Here is a 24988-nt window from a genome sequence, read left to right as displayed (position 1 = left end):
CCCATAGATTTCTCTATGTCTACATCCAATATCTATTACCTAATCCTGCCCTGCATAATCCATATATTTCTCTATCTTCCCTTTCCTCTGTGTCCTCTTTTCTTCCTATAATTTACTCATTCTAAACCTATTCTTCATTCTCCATATGACCTTCAGTCTTTCCATCCCTCTGTGCTCTCTCAACCTATCACCCCTTCCCTGGTCTCAATTTCCTCTCTTCACTGTCTTGATACTAGAGGTAGTGAATTCAACTAATTCCCATTTACCACCACCATTAAATCTATTGTCAGTCCCTCAAGCCTGGGTCACCTCATTGACCATCTTCTCTGTTCCTGCTCCTGTGCTGCTAGACACTGCTGGAGAAGTAACACAACCATTAAGACTGGATCCACGATGAACAGACATTATCTAAAAGCAACAGAACACTCAATGCTACCCAGAAATCCTTTTATTCTTTATTAATTGATTTTACATTATATTGCTTGCATTGGCTACTCCAAACTTTCTCAGATAACAAGTCTACTATAATTATGCTTCTGTCTCTCAGCAGATGATCTTGCCTACTACTTTCCTGGGAAAACTGAAGCCATCCACTGGGAGATCTTTATATTCTTTATTCCACATGTGAAAACTCATCCACATTTTCTCATACCCACACCACCTTTTCTCCAGTATTCATGGAAGCTGCCCTTCTTCTCGTCACCACACACCCCCTCTTTTGTACCCTTGAACACATCCTCCTCTGTCTCTTTCATCAGTTTGCTCCAGTAATCATGATCATTTCTCTCTAAACTTCTACTTCTCTCCTTCTGTTATTTTTTTTTCTGAGACTAGCAAACATGCCAAGGTCTTCCATGTCCTTGTCATCGCAGTAAAGGTTGAGGTCATTAAGGGCATCTTCTTGTTCTCTTACAATCTCCTTATTTATCCCAAGTATCAATACTATTAGGCCTTGTCACTTCACCCCTTCCAAACTAAAGGATCTTTAGTTCTCTTTTAGTTCCTTCTTTGTGGAGAAAACAGAAGCACATTAGAAAACAAGTACTTTATATTTCTTTTTCATGCCCAGCGTCATTATTTGGTCTACCCAGAGCAGTGGTCCTCCACTTTCTTGGATCCTCCTATTTTGACCAGTGTAGATTTAAAACAGTGCTGCTATTGTAGTCCTTGGAATGTCTTTCCAGCTTCAGGCCATTTTGTACATTAGCATCCTTAACAGTCTTCTTACATAATCCTCGCCATACTTTTATGTGCAACATCCATTTCAGCATGTCATATCAGTCTCTTTAGATAACTTCCCCCTCTTTTTACTCATTAATAGAAATTTTTCTCTTTGTGCTTTCAGAGTTTCATTCTTAAAATCCCTCTTGAGATGACCCCCCCATAGAATTTTGTCCATGTAATCTGACCTTTACTTCCTCAAATCCTTTGAAATCTACTCCCCCCAAATCTAAAATGCATGTAAGAGTATTACCAGCTTTTCTCTCCTCTATCACAAATTCTAAGGCAGAGTAGTCATTTTCCCCAAGGTTTTAATCACTTCCATCCTCACAACCAATCCTTCCTTGTTGGCCCAAAGCAGATCTAGGACAGGCATTCCTCTCATTGATTGTTCCACCTTTCCAATGATCATACTATCATTATGGTCAGTCAATAAATCAAAACAGGAGGGGGAGGAGAAAGAATGGGAGGAGAAGGGAGAGGATATTTACATATTCTGTTCCAGAGGTAACAGAACCATATATTCCAGCCATTGGTCCTATTTCACCAAGTATCAGTGATAACTATGATGTCAAATTTGCCTCCTTGGATCAAGCTTACCTAATGCACCTTGATTTTTACTTATACTTCACACATCTGTGTATAGATGTTTGTAGAGACATATATTGACATATCCCCTGCAAGCTCCTTATAAGAAACTATGCCATTTTTAGCTCTTTATCTCCAGTGCCAAGCACAGTGCCTTGCCCATTATGTGTGCTAACAAATGTATCTTGAACCAAACTGAGTCTAAGGGAAATATCCAAACCTTGGCTGATAGGTGGGAATGGCAGGGAGGAGACTTTGGGTCTTCAAAGTAATGACAATGAAGCAAAAGCTGTGGCAGGTGGAACCAATCTGAGAAGTCTTTAAGGATGGGCCCAAAAATAGACTGTGTGTCTGTCATCAGGGGATTAGAACAGCTCCATGCAGAGAGGCTCATCCCCAGAAGGTTTACTGCTAGTTTGACTTTTTTTTTTAAACAACAAACATTAAAGTATAAATCAGGCTAGAGTCTATGTCGTGGGAGACAGGACCCACACCAAGGAAATCAGGTATCTTTGAAATAAGTAAAGATTCAAAACAAATCACAATTTAGAGAGGTGGGAAAGTGTAATGTTAATGGGATTTGATAGGCCTCATGTGGAGCCCATGGGGGAGGGACTTGCCTTAGGGCGAAGCTTGCTAGTAAGAAAGCTCACACCTTTTGCTAATTTCTAATTAGGCACTGAGTCACCAGGGTTGTGATGCCCTATGGCTCTGAGAAGGGTATATATACTCTCAGGTGAGGTTTTGCTTTGGGGGCTCACTCATTGGAAGAATGTTCCTGTGATTTGGCCAGCGGGTAGCCGTTAAGGAGTCACCCCCCCACCCCCTCTGAAAACCTAGATGTTGGTGCTTCTCTCTCTCTGGTAACTATGTATGTATTGCTTTGGTCAGACAGTTGGATCTCTCTGTTGATCTGTGCTATTTTCTCTGTTTGCATTTTGTCTGCTTGTCTCTACATTCAGGGCACTGACCTTTCCCCTGAACTAAATGAATGATATGTATGTTTGATTAAAGTAAGACTGTTGACCCCTTTAAAAGCTACTGTTCCTTTAAAAGCAGATTAAAGAACCTGTGCTAGCAGGCCACCCTGGGTATGATAGGGTGCTTGCTATTACAGTAAGGAGACGGAATTAAGCAACCTACTATGTGCCACACACCATGCACTTTACCAATATTCTGTTATTTGATACTCACAACAACCCTGGGAGGTGGGTGCTATTCATATCCCCATTTTACAGATGAGGAAACTGAGGCAAACAAAGGTTAAATGACTTGTCCAAGGCAACACAGCTAGTAAGTACGTGGCAGCACATGTGAACTCAGGTCTTCCTTACTCCAGGCCCATAAAGAACACTGGGGTGGGATTCAGGAGACACAGGTTCTGGCTAGTCTCAGTTCTACCACTAACCAGGTAGTCACGGGTAAGTTATTTCCCTTCTCTAAGCCTCAGTTTTCTCACCTTCAAAATAAGGGGGTTAGCCACATGAGAGATTTTCCATCTTTTTTTGGTGTCAGGGATCCCTTCTCAGAATAATATTTTCAAATGTGTAATATTACAAAAGAAACCAATTATACTGAAACAAAGACGTGATCTTCTTTCCCATTCATCATGGATTCCCTGAATCTATCCATGGAGGGGAAGGACAGATGTGAACCCCAGGTTAAGAAAGCCTGGACTGCAGAATTTACAGCAGGACTGTATAATAATTGGTGTTTATAATGCTATTCCTGAAGGTCACTTTTACATAATCAAAGATTAAATATGATTAGCACAGTTTTTGTGTTCAGTTTATTTTATTGGATTCCAATTCTTTGTATTCTTACTCTGTGTCCCATTTTGATGAAGCCTAATGGCCAATCCCCATACCAGAGGGTCAATTCTCACTCAAGATAACTGATTTCCTACTTTTCTTCTATCCATCAGTGCCCAAACTGCTGAGGCAATTCATTCCCACCTAACCCATAGCTGTTCCATGTGACTATCCTATGTTTCCTTAGACTGCTATAGAAATTCTGTTCTTGTTTTTTCTGTGTTGCTGCTGGGATGGAGATTCCCCCATTGTTTTCAGAAGGCAAAGGGTTCTGAGCCCATCCCTACCCAAATTACTCTGGAGCCAGCAACAACTGCTTTTCCTATGCTATAGTATGAGGCAGCCCTGGTTAGGTCAACTAGAAGCTCAGAGGAAGTGGGTATTTAATAAAAGACACCATTCTTTTTGGAAGTAAAAAAGCAGGAAGCTATTTCTGTTTCCAAGATTTTGATTTTTTTTTTCCTTTTGCATCTGGATTCTGTGTCAGATTTTGATCAGGAACACACTTTCTAAAGATGAAACTTTTTAAACCAATTTTTCCATGCACAAAGTAACCAATGGTCATATCTGGGGGACTGCCCTTCTAAAATGGAAGAACACTTTTCTGATTTACATAGTATGAGCCAGAATACCCTACATACTCCTTAAAGTATAAAAGAGAATTGTTGTTTGGTCTGGTCTGACTCTTCATGACCCCATGGATCAGAGTATGTCAATGCTGTCCATGAGGTTTTGTTAGCAAAGATACTGGAGTAACAGCTTGCCATGTGCTTTTCCAGTGGATTAAGGCAAACAGAGGTTAAGTGACTCACCCAGAGTCACACAGCTAGTAAGTGTCTAAGGCTGGATTTGAACTCAAGTCTTCCTGACACCGGCACTTCAGCTACCTAGCTGACTCCTTATCTTCTGCAAGAACGGAAGAAAGTATGGTATAAAAGAGATACTGACCTTTAATTCAGAAGACTCAATGGCTTGAACTGTAGGCTCAGTCACTGGCTAAATTTCTGACCCAGGGCAAGACCCTTCACCTCTATGGGCCCTAAGTTTCCTCATTTATAAAATGAATAGATTGGATTAGATTTCTAAGTCCTGTCTAGCTCTATCATTCTACATTCTAATGTTCCATGTTCTAAGATTCCTTCTAGCACCCATATTCTAAAGTCCCTTCTGGCTCTAACATCCTATATTTTAAGGTCCCTTTCGACCCTAAAATTCTATGATTCCCTATGCCCATATAAAGAGGCGTTCCTGAGCACACAATAAAATGCCTAAAATATTTTCAAAAGAAAGCACAGATGAAAAACAGTTAAAACCATTCCCAGAGGAAGAAAACTTTAATTTTGACCAGTAGTACTAAAGGATGACTTACGTGTGTCCACAGTCTCCTGAATTGGGATGAAGCCTACAGGGAGCGTGTCTTTTATGTCGATGAGCTTCATATCCACCAGCACATTCCCTAAATGGCTCTTCAGAAAGAAGAGAGGGGGGAAAAGCAAACTATTAGTCTGAGCACCGAGACCCTCCTCTTTCCCCATTTTTCATGATGCATGCTTTACACGATGAGGCCTGGAGGACTAAAGTGTTGTATCAGTAGTCTAGCAAACTAGGCTTGAGTATGGGATAGAAGGGTAATAACAATCATAGCTCAAATTTCTTTAGTGCTTTGCCCTTTATAAGAATAATTTACGCTTTCCTTTACAGTATCCCCAGGAGGTGGGGAAGGGGAGTCTCATTATCCCTATTTTACAGATGAGGAACCTGGCACACAAAGTAAAGTGATTTGCCTTCAGCCATCACTCGAAAGCTAAGGATCCTAACCCAAAGTTCGTTCTACCACGTGATACTGCCCTTGGCAAGTTTCCTCACCTGTAAAATAAAGGAAGAGGATGAGGGGAATCTGCAAGGTCCCTTTGGACTACGGAACTCTGTGTTCTAACATTCTGGGTTCTCAGGTCCCTTCCAGCCTGAATATTTTATATTTCTATGACTAAAGCCAGCTTTGTGATGGAACGTTAATTACGGCAGGTGGCCATTTTAACAGTCTGAAACAGCTAGGCATAAGCTGCACATGGTTCCCTGGCAAGTGCTTCAGCTATAGCATCTTTTAAGGCATTCAGACCTATTCTTGGTCACCCAAAGAAGCCGTCTGGTGAAGGAGGACGCCAAGCTTTCCAACAATCTGATGTTCCACCCAGCAGAGGGCAGCTGTGTACACACAGCCCCAGTGTTCTGCCAGCTTGGCTACATACTCCTGACAGTCTGCATTAGGCACATGTGTATTTTAGAAAGGGCAAATTTCTGTGGCAGTCACTGTTTGAGCACACGCACGTTTGAACATAATGCAGAACCAATTACCAGGCTAAAATGTCACTGCTCCAAAATCAATCTAAAAGACAACATAAACGCAAGGCACATTTGCACAATTTTTTTTAATTATGGTATAATTTTTGCAAAATCTCATGTATCATATACAGAGTAAAGCTATCTTTGTTTGGCTATTTCATGTCCTTCAAATTATACACTCAAAAATCGTCTTTTCTACATTTATATTTTAGTTTAGAGTCTGTTAAAAAGGCAGTGTTAGAGAGTAGAAGGAGTGTTAGATTTGGAGTCAAAGTCAGTCAACATGCATTTATTATAGTTGGGGCTTAATAAATGCTTGTTGACTTACTATTAGCCAGGAATTGGACTAAGCTCTGAGGATAGAAAGGCAAAAACACTGTTCCCACCTTCCAGGAGCTCACATTTTAATATGAGAGACAACATGAAAACTCTGTACACCCAAGACAGAAAAGCATCTGAGCTTGAATCCTGGCTCTTGAATTCCTACCTGTCTCTAAGGTCCCTTTGAATTATGACATCCTATATTTTAACATGCTGTGTTCTCAGGTCTCTTCCAGTTTCCATGACTAATATATATTTAATATAGTTGAACTATACAAACCTGGGCCTCACATTCTCCTTCTGTAAAATAAGTTGAACTCTTATAGCATCACAGCCTCAAGAGTTGGGAAAAGATCTCAACGGCCGTGTAGTCCAACCCATCCCCAAACGAGAGTCCCCTCGGCAAGACACATGGAAACAATCATCCAGACTCTGCTTGAAGTTCTCCTACCATGGCAGTCCATCCCACTTTTGCAAAGCTCTCGTCATTATAAAGGTTTTCCTTATGTCAAGCCCAATTTGCCTATGCAAATGAGGCAATAATGTAGTAAGAACACAACCTTGGTAGGTATGGGGTTCTCTGACTCCCAACAGAAAAAGAGTTATCCTCCTTGCACATAACAGCCCTGTGAATACTTGAAGACAGCAATCATGGCTTCCTACCACCAAGTCTTCTCTAAAGGCTAACTAGCCCCAATTTCTTCAAATGATCCTCATGTGGAATGAGCTCAAGGCCCTTCACTACCTACCCTGCTTGCCCTCCATCTTATCAATGTCCTTCCTAAAATGGGGTGCTCAGAACTGAATGCAGTAGTCAAAGCATAAATCTGACCAGAAAAAAATCCCTAAGGTCTCTTCCCACTCATAAATCCTATGATCCTATGATAACCTTGCAACTCAAGTATTTGTCTCAAGCAATGTTGGGGTGTATAGGTTCTTAAAGACTATGCCAAGAAAGGTCAAAGTCTGACAAGTCCCACCAAGGCATAAAGGGTTTGAGAGGCAACTGGGTGACCTTGGGCAAGTCACTTCCCTGAATGTGCCTCAATTTCCTCCATTGTAAAATGAGGGAGTTGGAGCAGATGTTTTGTAAAGTCTCTTCCACTTCAACTTTCCTATGAATGCCGTAAGTTTGGGCCCACAAATGGATTGTCATCCAAGGACTATGACCTCTTAGCTGTATGAAAGGCTTCATCACTAAAAGGCTGGTTACCAGGTAAGGTCATTTTTGGCCACAGTAACTTATGAAACTGTCTAATAAAGAGCTAGAAAAGGCTGAAATCTTCATTTATGGAGGAAGTACCTACACCATTGTTGTTGTTCAGTCGTGTCCAACTCTTCATGACCCCAGTTAGAGTTTTCTTAGCAAAGATACTGGAGTGGTTTGCCATTTCCTTCTCCAGCTCATTTTACAAATGAGGAAACTGAGGCAAACAGAGTTAAGTGACTCACCCTGGGTCACACACCTAGTAAGTGTCTGAGGCTGGATTTGAATTCAGGAAGAGGAGTCTTCCTGACTCCAGACCCAGCACACTATCCACTGCACCACCTAGCTGCCCCACCTACACCATAAGAACCTTATATACTCGAAGTGTAAATAGAATGGATACATTATAAGATCAGCATGTCTGTGGGGGCGTGGGTGGGGGCCGGCTTTACATATTACCACAGTGTTTGCCTCAAAACAGAACAGTCCTCTTATATGGTCAGTGCTTCTTCAGGCATCTTTGGTTTCATCAATGCACCTCACAATCCCTCTGTGCTTTAAAGTGCCTCACTCTCTGTGAACTGTTATAACCAGGAGAAAAAAAAATAATCACCTTCTGGCCAACCCTGCGGTAATGAGGAAGGAGGGAGTATAAGGATTATTATCATCATTTTACAGACGAAGAAACTGAGGTTGAAAAGAGGAAATCATAGAAGACAGCATGATGTAATAAAAAGAATACTGATCTAGTAGGCAGGAAACCTGGGTTTTAGTCTTGGCTCCGTTGCTTCTCCCCAAATCTCACTTTCCGTCTCTGAAATACCACTGCTATTGCTACTAAAAAAGTTTACAAACTACTTTCCTTAAAAACATTTTGTGAGGCAGGTAGTACAAATACCATCATGACCATTATACAGATAAGGAGGCTGAGGCTTGAACAGGTAAAGTGACTTAGTCAAGGTCACACAATAAGGTAGCTTAAACCAGGAGTAGAATCTAGGTTTTCTGACTCATGTCTGGTATTCTTTTCATTTTGCCAAGGTGAGTGTTGGTCAAGATGATCTATAAGCTCAAATATTTTGTATATCTATTAGCCTATAAGCTCCTTTAGGGGAAGGCATTATATCCAATCTGTCTCAGTATCCCCAGTAAAAAGTACCCATTGAGCCCAGGCTCCTTCAATTATTAAATGTCAGAGACAGGATTGGATCCCAGGCCTTCTGACTCCCAATTCAAGGGCTGTTATATGGATTCTACAATGCCAAGTTTCCCTAAATAAGGTACAAATATTTTTTCAAAGACACATTATTCTACACAGAAGCATCAAAGACTAACATGAAGTGAAGTAAGCAGAACCAGGAAAATACACACATACATACATATACACGCACATACACACACATATACATATGCATATTTGTATATACACACATATATACATATATGTATACACACACATTTACCACAATGTAAATGTAAAGGAAAAAACCCTGAAACTAAACCTTGCATAAATATAATAACCAGGCTTGAAGAAAGATGAGAAAATGCCTCCTTTGCCTTCTTGACCAAGGCAGACCATAGATGCAGAACACTGAATATACTATCAGACTTGGTTGAAGTAAAGATTAGTTTTGTTGAACTGCCTTTTCCCCCTTTCTCTTAATTAATCTCTTAATTTCCCTTCTCTTAATTAATTTCTCTTAATCTTAATTCTCTTAATTGTCTTTGTTATTAAGGGACGATTAAGTCTTAAACAAGTTGGCACTCACTGGCAGTCTTTGAAGTCTGGGACTGAGTGTTAAGCACAGTCACACCTCAAAATACTTAGCCACTTTGGATCTTTCATAAAATCATCACAGTGTAATTTCCAATTTGTTTTTTTCTTTCTCCTATTATATAACCAGTTAAAGTCAATTTCACATCGTATGATATTGTCCTATCTACATCACAGCACAGAAGCCGTTCAACCCAAAGATGGGAAGTCGCCACCTTCACTGAGCAAATACATGAGTGTTCAGCTAATCACTGTGTCATCAACACAAAGCAATGGCTGGTGTATTTCTTTACTAGTTAAAGGGAGAAATAAATATTTCTCTCTACACGTTTCTATGATTAAGGATACTCAGCATACCTCTGCATCTATGAAATGTGAGAAAAATTCTGCAGAGGCCTGCAGAGAATGCAACTTAGCACTTGATCCTGCCAAGATTTTGTCTTTGAAATACAAGCAGGGAGTCCTGACTATACGTGGTACACTCTCTGACTGGGACAGGCACTCAAAGTCAGGAGCTTAAATTGAATTTGCTCTCACGAGCAAATCAAAGTATATTTGCTCAAAATGTTAGGAGCTTGTCTTATAGGAACATAAGATTCAGAACTAGAAGGAACATAAGAAACCAACGACATCATTTAAGAAAAGAGGAAACTGAGACCCAGAGAGGTAACATGATTTGCCTCAGGTAGCATAAGAAATAAAAAGCTGAGCTGGAATCTCAGATCTTCTGACTCTACTCTGCCTTCCTATCACTTCTACTATGAGTCCTCATGGTTCCCTTTTCTATAGCACTTTAAGCCTTATAAAGGGCGCTTTCCCCACTCCAATCCTCTGAAAGGATAATGTAAGTATCATTATCTCCCTTCTACAGATTAGGAAATTGGAATTCGAACTATGTGCTAGGGAGACAAAGACAAAAATGAAAATCACCCCTGTACTCAAGGAATTTATGTTGCAATGGGAAGGGTGGTGGGCAGTGGTACAGCATGGATTCTTCCCTGTATCATGGTGTACAGAAGCCTCAGGGCTCTAAGGCCCAAGTTCTGGTGGGTCCTACAAAGCCGGACAACAAGTGGAGTTTATGTAGATTATTCAAGGACTAGCCTAACTGTAGAAAGGCTCATAACTAGAAGGCTGAACACCAAGGGATGGATTTTCTGGGTCACAGAAATCGAGGAGAGCACCTGCTCAGCAAGGAGAGGCCATAACCTGCATCAGTGGAGGGGGTCGCTTGTGCATCCTTGACTCATTCAAGGACATTCGCAACTACGAGAGGATGGTGACCATTCAAAGAAAAACCTAAAAACCCTCCACGGGAGGTAAAATGTGCGTCTGCATTGTCTGGGCTTCATACAGTTAAAAGTGTGGTCCCTTCTTACACCAAGCAACCACTGTAATGGGCTTCATACATTAGGTCTGCGACACCATTAATTTTGCTTGTTCCTCTCCCCTCCCCCATCTCATGCTCTCTTTCATTTCCTCCTCATAAATATGAGAAACATATTCCCAATCCTTGTTGAGCAAATGATTCATGCCAAAAGCCCAATATGCACTGACTCAGGGTATTTATATTGTCTCTGGTAGCCGGTATTTGCTAGTATACTGTAATTATTTTTGACAACCTTGCATTTAAGGTGGCCACAGATAACCAACTTAATATTCAAATGTTCATAAATCCTTCTGTTTAATATCCTCCCTACCTAATCTATGTACATTATTATTACAGGTAATGCAGAAAGTACAGTGCATGAAAAGTACAATTAATCTCGATCTTTCCACAGCAAGTGGTGTCGCTCCAGCCCCAGGATTCTGTATTAATAAAAATGATGGGGGGAGGAGGGGGGCTGCAGCTGGCTTAGATTCCAGACAGGCCTCCCCAAACTCCTGAGATGGGGTTGCTAGCTACTCACCTAATTAAGATCCAAACTAATCTCAAGCCCTAGAATATATTCTAGCAATATCTGTTGTCATGAACCTACATCCTCACAATAAATGGAAAATTGGTATTTTTTCAGAGAAGAGAAGGCACTCTTCTACTTAATACTAAGATCATGATCCTTCCTGCTCCCACCCCTTAGCTCACAATGCGCTTTGTATTTCTCAAGTAAACTTATGTATTACTGTGTATTATTTCTGTCTTTGTATCTTATCCTCCTAGCCATCAAGGAGATCTGGGGGGTTGAGGGGGGAATGAGCACTGAGTTATTAGAACTAAACTGTTCCCCACTCTGGAGCCTAAGGGCCCAGTGAGCACCCCACACAGAACTAATACTTTGAACATGTTTGCTGAATGAGTCATAGCATGGTACAATCACTGAACACAGAGTCAAAAGACCTGGATTTGAATCCAGCTTGACTACTTAATCACCTGCATAACTCTGGTAAACTATTTATTCTCTCTGGAGCTGTTTCCTCACCTGTAAAATGAGAAGGTTGAACTAACGAGCCACAAGGTCCCTTCCAGCTCCAAAATCCTATGATCACATGAACATTGTTGAATAAATGGAAGGCTCAGGAAAGGACCTCAGTCTCAACCAGTTCAACCCATCTAAAGAATGAATCTCTTTTAAACAGGCTCTACTCAAACACCTCCAGGAAGGGGAAATCACTGTTTTCCTGTTGGCAGGTCCCAACTGTGGATGGCTCTTGTCATAAGGAAGGTCTTCGTTATTCTGAGCTGAAATCTGTTTCAATTTCTACCCACTGATCCCAGTCCTCTCCTTGGAGGCCAGGTAGGATGATTCTTGTCCACAGCGGACCAGTAAGTCTTTTGACACCATAACTAGTTCTCCTCAGGGTCTTCTCTATGTCTACGCATTTCTTCCAACTGACTTCTACACAATAAAGTTCTGAGTTCTCTCAACAACCCTCAGGCATCCCTCTCTGGACACTCCAACACACCAGTGTCCTGTTTGAAGTGTGCTGTAGGGACCTGAAAACCTTGGAATCATGGGAATCTTGGGACTGGAAAGTACCTCAGAGGTCATCTGTTCCAACATCCTCTTCTTACAGATGAGAAAACTAAGGTTTGGAACAGGTCATGAGATTGGGACCTTCAAGATTATCTTATTTGAAAAAGGAGATAATAGAGGTACAAAAGGTTACGTAATCTGCCTGTTGCTCATACAGGAAGCGAGCAACAAGCTCAGCCATGCTGACTTCTGATTCAACATTCTTTCTGCTTACACACGACCACACAGTTAATAAGGAGCAGAGCTGCTCTTGAACCCAGGTCTTTTCTGACTCTGAATCTGGTGCTCTTTGCATTACAATCCTGCCTTCCCTAGGCAGTGTGTTATTACTATGTTATCTCATTTATAGGGGCTAAGAAGGGACCTGAAATCATAAAAATTGTGAAGTAAAGAGCTGACTAATAAAGCAGTTTGGTACACTAGAGCCCAGGGTCTCATCTCCCTTGACCACCATGTTGCTTAAAATTTAAGATGACAAAAGGAATTCCCAAACTCTCAATAAAGAAGCAGCAGACTACAGATGGGGGCTGCTACATAGGCTGTCAATTGCAGTGTCTGTTTGCTCCGCTTTGCCTTTATTATAAGAAAGGGCTCTATGGGGCAGAAGAACTTATTCATTGGTAACTATATTTTTCAAAATCAATAAAATAAAAAGAGGATTGGAAGCAAATATGTAGATGGCTTTGACATTTCATCCATATAATAATAACAATCAATATATTATCTATTTAGAATGATAACTAGCATTTACATAGCATGTTACAATTTACAAAGAACTTTATATCACTTCATTTGATCCTCACAACAACCCTGAAAGTAAATGCTATTACTATCTCCACTTCATAGATGAGGAAACTGAGGCAGACAGAAGGTTAGTGATTTGCTCAGGGTCACAGAGCTAGTACATGTCTGAGGCTGGATTCGGACTCAGATCTTCCTGACTTTGGGCCCAGAGCTCTCATTCTGGGTACCCCCTGTAATGTCAGGATGGTGTCACTGCATTATCTGTCAAGACAACCATCTGCAACCTAGTCATCCACTTCAGAACTCCAAGGATATGACTTCATTTATGCAGATGCAGGTCACAACTGTACACACTCATCTGGCCTTGGCTTAGGTTTCACCTACTGCTACGAGCAAAAATTATTACAAATATGGGGTATGTCTATGGGAGAGCTTCTTTACTGTTATTTAGTGAAGTTGGTACTCAGTTAAAGATTGAAAAACTTCTCCCAGCTCATTGGAATGTTTTATTAGTTAGCTGGGGAAAAAAAAAAAACAACAAAAAATTAAAAAAAAAACATTCACTGCTGGCAAACCTTCTAGTGATGAACTTCTCTGAGCCTGGTTCTTAGAGGACATCAATACACAAACAGGCCACTTCTCAAAGCTTTTCTCTGGCTTGGAAGGATGTACCAGAACTAGCTGCCCGCTTGGCATAATCCTCAATCAAAAACCTCCATACCACAGTGAGAAATCAAAGAAGGACTGTGTGCTCTCTATATAACTGCACAAAAATTTTTACTCAAAAGAGAGATTTGTCATATTGTTGTAACATAGACTGTGCTATTCTCCCCAAATCTTGCCTTTATAAAACTTGAAAGCTGCCTGATTGCACTCTTAATACAGGTCGTGGGAAGAATGAGATGAGAACGATACAATCAAAGTGCCAAAGATAAAGAAAGCAGCGATGATTAGAATGAATAAAACATTTTTTTATTGGAATTAAAGGCAATGTTTGAAAAAAAAAACAAAAAACTTTTGTAACAAATAAAGGCAACATAGCATAATGGAGAGAGAGATGGCCTCAAAGCCAAGGAGGCCTAGGTTCAAGTCTTGACTCTGATAGATACTGGCTGTGACCCTGGGCAAGTAGCTCTACTCCTCAGGATTCCAAAGCACCTAAGACTATATGCTAAAGAGAAGATGCTAACTACATTAGGAGGGTGAGTACCCTCACCTAGAAGCTCATTATACCAAAGGAATTCCATGTTCAGTCCCTATCCCTATCTACAGTAAACATGCACACATTTATATGGCAATTTTATGTAATTTTAAGTGTGTGTGTAACTTTTTTCCTTTTAAAAACCCCATTTTATGTCAGTAGCTTTGCATTTTAAGAAAACCTATATTCAGAATAAATGTGATAATGTTAAACCAATGTAATCAATTATTCCCCCAGAAAAAAATGCTTCAGTGGAAAGGAGACTGAATTTGGACAAAAGAACTAGCAATTAATTTGGAGTAACAAAATCTGGGTTTGCTCCTTAATATCTGTGTGACATCATGCAAGACACTTCAGCTCTCAGGGTTCCCTCAGTCCTGTCGCTTGTAATGAAAGGATTAAGCTCTGTTCCTGTTTCTAGTAACTAGGCTGGGCTAGAACCTGGGTCTCTTAAATCCAGTCCTATGCTCTTTCTACGACATAGCACATGGTGTTGCACTGAAGGTGGATATTGGTGGTACAGCATTACCATATATGTGTTTCAAAAAACAAACTATATTTTAAAACATTCTCAATCTCACAGACAATCCTTGAAATAATCGAGTTAAAATTCTAGTTCTTCTTTATACCTACATGACTCTCAGTAAGAAATAATCCCTCTCTGGAGCTCTATTGCTTCCTCAGAAACTAAGTGATCCATAAGGTCACTTCCACCTATGAATCCTTTGAAAACTTTTTTATATAAACACGGCTATTGCCCATGTTAAACAAATAAACAGACGCAGCTTGCATGTCGTCACCCACTTCAGAATACGATCTGCCTGAGGGCTGGGCCTGCCTGTGTTCTTCTCTTTATGTCCCCAGCCTTGCAGCAAAGTGCCTGGCACAGAGTAAGTGCTTAGTTTCTGCTTGTTGATTGACTGACTTAAACAAACAAGGACAAAACCAGAGAAAAAGCAGCCGCTAGGCTATTCTGGGCCCTCCACTACTCTCCAGAGCTGAAGAGTAATCTCAATGGCAGAAATGAGGACAGAGAAACCTCAGCTCCCAGGTGAATCAAAGTGTGGTATCACAAATGGGAAGACTCGGCTTAGGGATCAGAGGACTTCTGACCTCAAGCTTTCGCTCTGCTGCTTATCATTCATGCGCTTCTAGAGGAGTGACTTAGCCTCTGTGGGGCTCGGTTTCCTCCTCTACGAGATGAGACCCTTCCAGTTTTCAATCTACGTGATCCAACGATAGTTGTATTTTGATATCTACCTGGAAAAGGGTAATAGAGCTTCCCTCTTCCTCCCACCCCTCCAAAGGCACAGGGCTATTTCTAGTTCTTAAGAAGAAAAAGATGTCCTATCACGAAAATCCTATAGAAAGAATTCGTAACCTGATCTCTTGGAAACGTTGAAAGAGCCAGATTTGTGAAACAAGCCAACAGTTCAAGCCATCTTTTTTAGTTAAGCTTTCACTCAGGCATCAGCTTTAAGTCATAATACATTAGAAAATTCCTACGTGTGGACCCTTTTGTGATTTGCAAAGCTCTTATAGTAAGAGGAGATTCTCAGTTTCCTACAGAGAAGGAATCTTCATAAAATTTGCTCTATGTAGGAAAACAGCCTGACTATTAAGAGATCACAGGCCTCACAGGGTTTGTTTGGATCCAGGACGCACCTTAGAGGCCTGCCGCTCCAACCCCCTCATCTTACAGCCGAGGATGCCGGGGGTACAGGGAGGGGCCCAAAGTCACCCACCTAGTACTTGACAGAACCATGATTTGAAACAGGTCCTCTGACTTCACAACTAATTTTTCTTATTAAATTTTCTTTTGTATTTTGAACTTCATCATCACCATCATCATCATCAATCACATACATTCCAGTATACAAAGAACAAAAAAGCGCTGTCTATGACACCAAGAACCTCTTTACAAAGAGCTTGTTTTTCAAAACAAGTGTAAAGTAACACTTGGCCACATACATCCGCCTTCAAAGCGCACCGCGGTAGAAGGAGCATAGGCCGGGCTTCAAGTAGGACTTCACCACTAGAAAGAGCGAGGGAACCCGAAGGTCACCTCCTCCAACACTCTTTTTTTGTAACTGAGAGGACCGAAGCCCTGAGAAGTGAAATCATGCAGGCGTCAGGGAGTAGAGCAGCGACTGAAAGCCAGGCTTTCTGACTCCAAATGCAAAGCTCTTTTCTTAGAGGTAGGAACGAGATGATTCCTAGTGTCCCTCTCACCAATATGCTAATACTACTACTAACAGTAATAATGCTAACCACAACAGCTACTAATTAGTAATATAAATATATAATAATAATAATTTATAAATATATAAGGGTAACAGAAATATTATAATTCATATTTCAAAGAGTGAAAAGGTGATTAAGTGAACTTGTACAAGGCTCCAAAGCCAAGTAAGTGCTGAAGCAAGGTCTCAAACATTCCAATCCATTGTGTCCTCCTGTCTCCACTAAATTATGGACTCCTTAAGGGCAGGGACCATGTTTTGTCTGAACTTCTTGCCTATTCCAGCACCTGCGCTGTACACACAGTAGGTGCCTAATAAGTACTGTGTGCTATGACTCTGCATCAGTCCAAACATCTCCACTCAACTTTTCAAAATGCAGTTATCTTTAGAAAATAAAAACAGTCACATAAGGGATAAAGAAACATCCAAGACAACTGCAAATATATGATATTTGGCCCATCAATGGAAGGCACTATTGGACTTACATTTTCTTTAGAAAATGATCTTGTGAAACACAGGTATCTGGTAACCTTGGATTTAAATAAGCCGTCTTTCCAGAGGTCAGCGTCCACACCATCTGCTGTCTGTGCAACCTGTGCCAAGGAGACAGAGAGAAGGAACTTAGGGAAGCCAGGGTAAAAGCGAGTACATGTGCACAGCGGCTCTTGTATGCCGATTCCAATTAACACTGGCCCGAACTCTCACGGCATCTCATTAGTTCATTTCATTCGGCACAGGGAAAAGAATTTCCAAAAGGGGAAGGCGAGTGAGAGTGTGAAAAATACAACTTCTAAAAATATTGTCCCTGGGGAAGCAATTGATTAAAGACACCCGCACAAAGAGGGTTCTAATGAGAAAGGAGCAACTTTTGTTCTAATGTACCAAGAAAGGATCTGACAAGTCAGCACATTAAGGTGCTCATTACTGCTCACTCGGGGGGACAGTCCGGCAGCAGGAAATGTCCAAAGGGGTCAGAGAATTTAGGGTCGGAAGGAGACTTAAAGATCTAGTTCAATCCCCTCATTTTATAGAGGAGTAACCAGAGGTACAGAAAGAAGTGACCTGCACAAGGTCATCCAGATGGCAACTGGCAGCACAGGGATTTGAACCCATGTCCTTTATTTACCTCCAGGATCCAGGGCTCCTTCCACTACACCACACTCTGAAATGTTACCAGAGAGACACGCAGAGAGTGGCATGTACATCCCTTTAGCAATTAGAACCTGCATGGTTAAATCAATAGGAATTCCAGACTGGAGTACCTAAGGAGATCCAGAAATAGACCCAGTGGGGGCTATGCAGGCAGATCAAAGACTTCCTTCCCTGAAGAACCTTAGAATAAAGTTAAGAGTCTTGAACTCAGGCATCTTTTCTTCCTTCTGGCTGCTTTAGCTACAACCCACAGTGTGCCTTCCATTCAAGACAAAATGGAAAAAGGAATGGTCAGTTCCACTCATGTTTAAACCTCCTCACCCACAGGAGAGGTGGGAAGGGAACACGAATGCCTTGCCTCAAAATTAGCCAGGCTCCATCATGATTTCAACCCTATCTAGGATGCCAACCCAATATGGATTTCCTTTACCACCACTTCAACATGGATGAAAGGCTTGGACAGGGCAGGGGCAGGATAGAAGTACCTGAGAAGTCTGAAAGGGCATGGTTGGACAAGGAAGGATAGTCAAAGCAGGAGCTCTTAACCTGGGTCTGGGAATTTTTTCTTCAAAAAATGTCAATAACTATTTCAATATAATTCAAATATTATATGTTTTATTTTATGCATTTAAAAACATTACTTTGAGAAGTCCATAGCCTTTATCAGACTGACAAAAGTATGTTCAAAGAGAAGTGTCAAATTTTGCATATGCTATAAGATACTAATGCTGTATCAATTTTTCAGAAAATTTTCTTCATTACAAGGAAGGTTTCAATGTGTATGGCAGGAAGGAATGAGATAGCTGTAGGTGTGTACGGGATGAGTGTGGAATGTGTGTGTGTAGGTGTGGTTTAAAAAACACAAAGTTTATTCTGATGATGATGATGATGATGATGATGATCATTTAGAATGAGAGAAATGCCACAGGACTGGAAAAGAATAAATACTGCCTTAATTTTAATTTTAAAAAAAGAGCAAATTCTGTAAACTATAAGTCAGCGAGCTTGAATGATTTCTGACAAAATTCTAGAGCTCATTGTTAAAGAGATGGCTTATGCACATCAACAAGATGTGACACCAAAAAAAGTTAAAGACCACTGCTTTAAAGGCATTGGTGGCACTGCTGTCACAAGCTCCCACCCTCCCACCTTGGAGGGTCGAGGAGCTCTCCTCCTGCTGCTGAGTTTTCTCAAAAGCTAGAGAAGACAGATGCCCATGCCAGTACAGACACGAAGGGAACACGACCCATTACCATGTGTACTCTCCTGCCACTGTAGGCTATTAAGCTCCCGTTCTCATCATCTTTGCTCCCTGGCACAGGTGCTTGCCCTTTAGCACCCTCTGCCTAGAAGCTGATCTCACCCACAATCAGCACTAATAGATCTATATACAGACACAGCTATAAATATAGATCTATTAATGCTGATCATGCGTAAGGTTGATTGACCATATATATACACACACATACATGTATACATATATGTACATATATACATACATGCTCCCAAGCTGATATCTGCATTCTAACAGGGATAATAGTGGTGGAGAGGAAAGGCCTGTGGGTAGGGAAGGGGATCAAACCTTCCTCTTGACCTGCCATCTTGAACATGCCTAAGAAGTAGTTAGTTATCAAGAATAATTTTTTAAAATCAGAAATGATCTTCTCTTTTACAACTAAACTCCTGGGGGAGAGGGAAGCTTTCTATACTTATCACCTCTACTTCTTCTCCTCCTACTCTTCCACCCCCTGCAATCTAACTTACAACCACACCAGTAAACTAAAACTGATCTCCCAGATTACTCTTAGCTCCTAAGTCCAGTGGTCTTTTCTCAATCCTCATTCTTCTTGACTTCTCTTCAGCTTTTGACACTGCGGATCACTCTCTTCACTCCTGGATACTCTTTCCTCTCTCAGTTATTGTGACAATGCTTTCTAGTTCTCCTACCTGTTTCATGACTCCTTAGTCTTCTTTGTTGGGTAATCATCCTCCCTTAACCATAATAGTCCCTCGAGACTCCACCCTATGTCCTCTTCTCTCTAGATAGCCCCACTTAAGTGTCATCATTAGCTCTCATGGTTTCAAGTATCATCTCTTTGCAGATGATTCCAAGATTTATATGTCCAGCCCTAATCTCTGCCTGAACTCCAATGATAAACTTCAACCATCTATTAAACATCTCCAATTAGAGGTCCAATAGCCTTCATACACTCAACTTTTCCAAAATAGAACTCATTCTCTTTCCACCACCCTCACCTCCATTAAACCCAACCCTCCTTTGAACTTTCTTTTTTCTACTGTGGGCATCACCACTCCTCTAGTCTGAACCATCGACACACACTCTCTCTCTCTCTCTCTCTCTCTCTCTCACCTGTCAATCAGTTGCCAGATCTTATTGATTCTACCTTAACAACACTTCCCACACTCATCCCCTTCCCTCCACACATTCAGCCATAAGGTCCTTCTAATCTCTCATCTGGATTATTACAATAGCCTTCTAATTGGCTTCCCAATCTTTTTTTTTTCAAAAATTCTTTTGACCCAATGGCCAAGATAATCCTTCTAAAGCACAAATTTGACCACATCAGTCTACCACCATTCAGATTCCTCTGCTTAGCATTTAAAACCCTCAACAATGTGGCTCTAGCCTGCTGTTCTAGGTTTACTGAACACTACTCCCCTTCACACAGTGTTATAGTGAAACAGGCCTCCTTGCTATTCATAATCAGATTCCATTGCCCACCTCTGGGTTTTTGTGTAGGTCAAAAGGTAACTGAACTCACTGATTGTAGTGATCAATCATGATGAAAGAGAAGTGTCAAATTTCGCATATGCTATCACACACTAATGCTGTATCAATTTTTTAAAAAAATTTCTTCATTACAAGGAAGGTTTCAATATGCATGGGAGGAAGATATAAGATACATAGCTACAGATATATATATATATATATATATATATGCACGTATGTGTGTATATATATATATATATACACACACACATATATATGTCTCAGGAAATTACTGTGGTTTAAAAAAGGAAAAGTTTATTTTAATTATTATTATTATTAAGATCATTTAGAATGAAAGAGGTGCCACAGGACTAGAAGAGAACAAATACTGCCTTAATTTTAATAAAAAGAAAAGAGTAAATTCTGTAAACTGTAAGTCAGTGAGCTTGAGTGATTTCTGACAAAATTCTAGAACTTACTATTAAAGGGCTGTCTTACGTACATCAAGAAAGGAAAGCAGTGATCACTAAAAACTAGCATGGTTTCAAGAAGAGTAAATAATGCCAAACTAATCTCCTCTTTTGATAAAGCTACTAGACTGATTAGATCATGGGAAAGCTACAGATGTAGCAGACCTAACTTTTAGCAATGTATTTGACAAAAGCTCTCATGCTATCCTCATAGATAAGATGAAGGGATATGGACTAGACAAAGGTACTTGGACTCCAAGTCATCAGAATAAATGGACATGAAGAATTGCCATTAGTGGAAGGAAAGTCTTTAGTAGAGTTCCCCAGGGATCTGTCCATGGCTCTGCTACTTCATATTTTTATCAATAACCTATATGAAGACATGTATGGTATGCTCAGGAAACTTGTAGCGGACACTAAATCAGGAGGAATAACTGATACATTGGAAGGCATGTAAGAGTTAAGAGTCCAAATATATCTCAGTAGGCTAAAAGAACAATAGGCTAAAGTGGACCAACTCTAATAAGATAAAATTTAATAAAGATCACTATAAAGTACAACAATTGAGAAGGGTGTATGTGTGTGTGTGTGTGTGTGTGTGTGTGTGTGTGTTAATCACTTTCATAAGTATAAGATAGGCAGGACCACAAACTCACTCTAAGTCTGATATGGCAGCCCTAAAGCTAACGTGAACTTGAGTTACAGTAAGAGGGGTACCGCATCTAAAGGAGAGGAGGTAATGGCCCTGCTCAGACCACATCTGGAGTATTCTGTTCAATTCTGGGAACCAACAAACTAAAAAGAATCCAGAAGAGGGTGACCAGAATAGTAAAAGACCTTGAGATTATGCTATAAAAAGGATTAGCTGAAGAAACAGTTTAGTTTTCGAAAGAGAATACTCTGTGTTTGTGAGTGTGTGTGTGCATATGTGTGAATGCGTGCATGCCTGTGTATGTGTGTGTGTGTATGTTTGGGTTGGGGGATGTAATAACTGTCTTCAAGAACTCGAAGGATTGTTGTGCAGAAGATGGTTTAGACTTGTTTTGCTTGGCCATTGAGAGAAAAAGTAGGAGCAATGGAGAAGATTTATGATGAACATAATGGAACATTTCCTGATAATTATATTTTTACCAAAATAGAATGGACTCCTTCAGGAGATGGTGAGTCCCCCCTTACTAGGGGGTCTTCAAGTAAAGGCTGAGCAGCTACTTTTTAGACATGTTGCAGAAGGCAATCTTAATTGATCAGATAATATTAAATCTGATGGCTTGTAAGCTCACTTCCATATAATTCTATGGCATCAGCATGGTATGTGTAAAGGGTAGCAAATTTATACTGGCAAGGAGTGAGAAATGGTTGGTTAGATCAGAAAATCTATGTAAAAAGGGAGCAACTGTCTATGATTTTCTTATTTTCCCCAAATGGCTCATATGCAAGAAAGGATATAAAAGACATCAAAGAGACCTACAATTAGAAAAGGAGGTGGGCCACACATGTAGCTAGACAGAGGAGTAATGCACGGACAATCCAAGTCCTGCACTGCTAGCTATAAAAATCTGAAAATAACTACAGGAGGGTCTCTAGTGCACTGGGTGGGTCCTTAATGGGAGATGTAAAGAAAGATATGAGTAAGAATCATTAAAGATGAGAAGATGTGAAGGGAAATAGAATTCATTATCTTTGGAGAATAACTCCAAACTCTCCCCTCTCTTAAACTTTCCTATTACTGTCAAGGGCACCACCATCTTCCCAGTCACAAAGGCCTTGCAACTTCAGGATCACCCTCAGCTCACTACTCACATGCACCCATGTACCAAAGTGGCCATCAAAGCTTGTCATTTCTACCTTCACCATCTCTATTGGATGTGTCCCTTTTTCTCTATTCATAAAGCCACCACCTTAGTTCAGGCCCTCTTCATCTCTTGCTTGAACAATTACAACATCCTTCTCGCTGGTCTCCCTGCTTCAAGTCTCTCTCCATGTTAATCCATTCTCCACTGAGCTGCTAAAGTAATTTTCCTAAAGCACAGGTCCAACTATATTACCACCAGCCCACACACACTCAGTAAAGTCCACTTTATTACCCCGTAATTGAATATAAAATACTCAGTCTGGTACTTTAAAGCCTTTTAAAGCCTGGCCACTTCCTATCTTTACATTAGTCCCCTCCATGAATTCTATGATCCACCCACCCTGACTTACTTCATCTCCCCCAGGCCTGGAACAGTCTCCTTCCTTACTTCTAAAACTCTTAGTTTGCCTGGCTTTCTGCCAAACTCAGCTCAATTCCTACCTTCTGCAGGAGGCCTTTCTTGTTCCATTCTCTAGAACATTACTCTCTAGATTACCTTCCATTATATTGTGTACAACAAAGTCTCAATTAGTACAAATAATGAATCCCCTGAAGTGGTCACATTATTTGAATTTGCATTGCATATTCCCACTGGGCTGGAATTTTCCATAATTATAACTTCAAATAGTGTGAATTCAAATACCTGCAACCACTTCAGAGGATTCATCATTAGTACTGATCAGGACTTGACCACATAGCTTGTCAGTTGATAAATATTTATTAATCATCTACCATGTGTCTGGAGCACATGGATACAAAGAAAGGTAAAAAACAGCTCACAGTCTAGTGAGGGAGACGATATGCAAGCAACTAGGTACAAACAAGCTATATACAGGACAAACTAGAAATAATCAACAGAGGGAAGACACTGGAATTGAGGGGATCCGAAAAGGCTTCCTATGGAAGCCTATGGATTTTAGCTGGGACTTAAAAGAAGCCAGGACTCCCAGAAAGTGAAGGTGAGGAGGGAGAGCATTCCTGGGAGTGAAAATGCCCAGAAAAAGGAGATGGAGTGTCTGGTTCAAGGTACAGCCAGGAGACCAGCATTACTGGATGACAGAGTTCATTAGGCTGAGGTGTAATTAGACTGGAAAGTTAGGAGGAGGCAAGTTATGAAGGGCTTTGAACACCAAAGAGAAGAGTTTATATTTGATCGTGGAGGTGATAGGGAACTACCGGAATTTACTGAGTAGGGGCAGGCATGATGTGGTCAGACCTGCCTGCACTTTAGGGATATCACCTTGACAGCTGATCGGGGTTACTTAGTTATTTTTGCATGCTATCTCACCTATTTGTAAGATCCTTCCAAGCAAAGACTGTGCTTTCTGCCTTTCTTTGTATCCTTATTGCTAAGGATAGGGCTTGGCACATAGTAAGTGCTTAATAAAGGCTTGTTTCCTAACTAGTGAAGAGAGTAGCCATGCCAACGAGATCAAGGATCCACTGGAGCAAGGAAATTTATTTCAAACCTAACTTTTTAAAAGGGGATATGCCTTAATGTTAGTCTGCCATTAACATGAGAACAGTAAATGTAAAGATAGAAAATGTTCCAGAATGTAGCCAACAATACCACAGGCTTAGCCCATGTTGGAAGACCAGACAGACTCCAGTTTGGTTCTATTCTTTTGGGTCAGACTCTGAAGGTGGCATTCAGATAACATGCCAGCTGGGATCCTTTAGTGGAGTTTTGCACATTTGGTCTCCCAACTCTAATTCTTCATTTGACAAGCTACCTTCTCTTCTGACAAATGACTGAACTCTCCTCCATCCTTCATCATCATGAAATCTGCCTTGACTCAGTAACATCTATTCTATGAGCTGAGAAGCTCTGCACAAGCTCTCAACAAACCATGCAAAACAAAAACAGCCCCAAGATGATCAGAGAGTGTCCAAACCTCAATAACATGCAAGTCCTGTGTGAGAACTCAAGAAATACCAAATAACAATAGTACTGAGCAACGAAAATGCTTCAGAAGGGCAGAAAGATGAAAAGAAACCAAATGGCAGGCTAGGAAGGTCACTGGATTTGGAGTTATGATACCAATATTTAAATATCAGCTTCACTACTTTCTAGCTGTGTTAGCTTAGGCGGAGTAAAATCCTGTTACTAATTTCTCATGCTTACAATGAGAGGGTGTAAAAAATTAGCTCAAAGGTTAGTTATGGTTCTACAAATCTGGATTCAAAGTCTATGAGACATTCGAAGATGGCCAAAGGAAAAAACTCAATCCATCGAAAAAAGATTACAAACAAAATAAAATAAGACAAAATCCTAATATGAAACACAAAACTATTTATTTTGGGAAATTTTTACGAAAAAATTTTTGTTACAAGTTATATTCAAAGAAAGAAACAGTA

The 24988-nt window shown here is 40.6% G+C and overlaps 1 protein-coding gene across 1 annotated transcript in view; it reads right to left on the bottom strand.

Moving 5' to 3' along the window:
- The window catches only part of MVB12B (multivesicular body subunit 12B), a 311400-nt gene that overhangs the window by 219326 nt on the left and 67086 nt on the right, over nucleotides 1–24988 (bottom strand). The window contains exons 3-4 of the mRNA XM_036749420.1: nucleotides 16911–17018; nucleotides 4990–5086 (exon numbers count right to left, since the gene is read on the bottom strand). Of these exons, the coding sequence (XP_036605315.1) occupies nucleotides 4990–5086; nucleotides 16911–17018 (205 nt within the window). The remainder of the gene's footprint in view (nucleotides 1–4989; nucleotides 5087–16910; nucleotides 17019–24988) is intronic.

The sequence above is a fragment of the Trichosurus vulpecula genome, chromosome 3 (genome assembly GCF_011100635.1).
Source record: "Trichosurus vulpecula isolate mTriVul1 chromosome 3, mTriVul1.pri, whole genome shotgun sequence".
Taxonomy (NCBI): Eukaryota; Metazoa; Chordata; class Mammalia; order Diprotodontia; family Phalangeridae; genus Trichosurus; species Trichosurus vulpecula.
The sequence above is the reverse complement of the archived record's forward strand: the minus strand, read 5'-3'. Positions and strand labels throughout refer to the sequence as shown.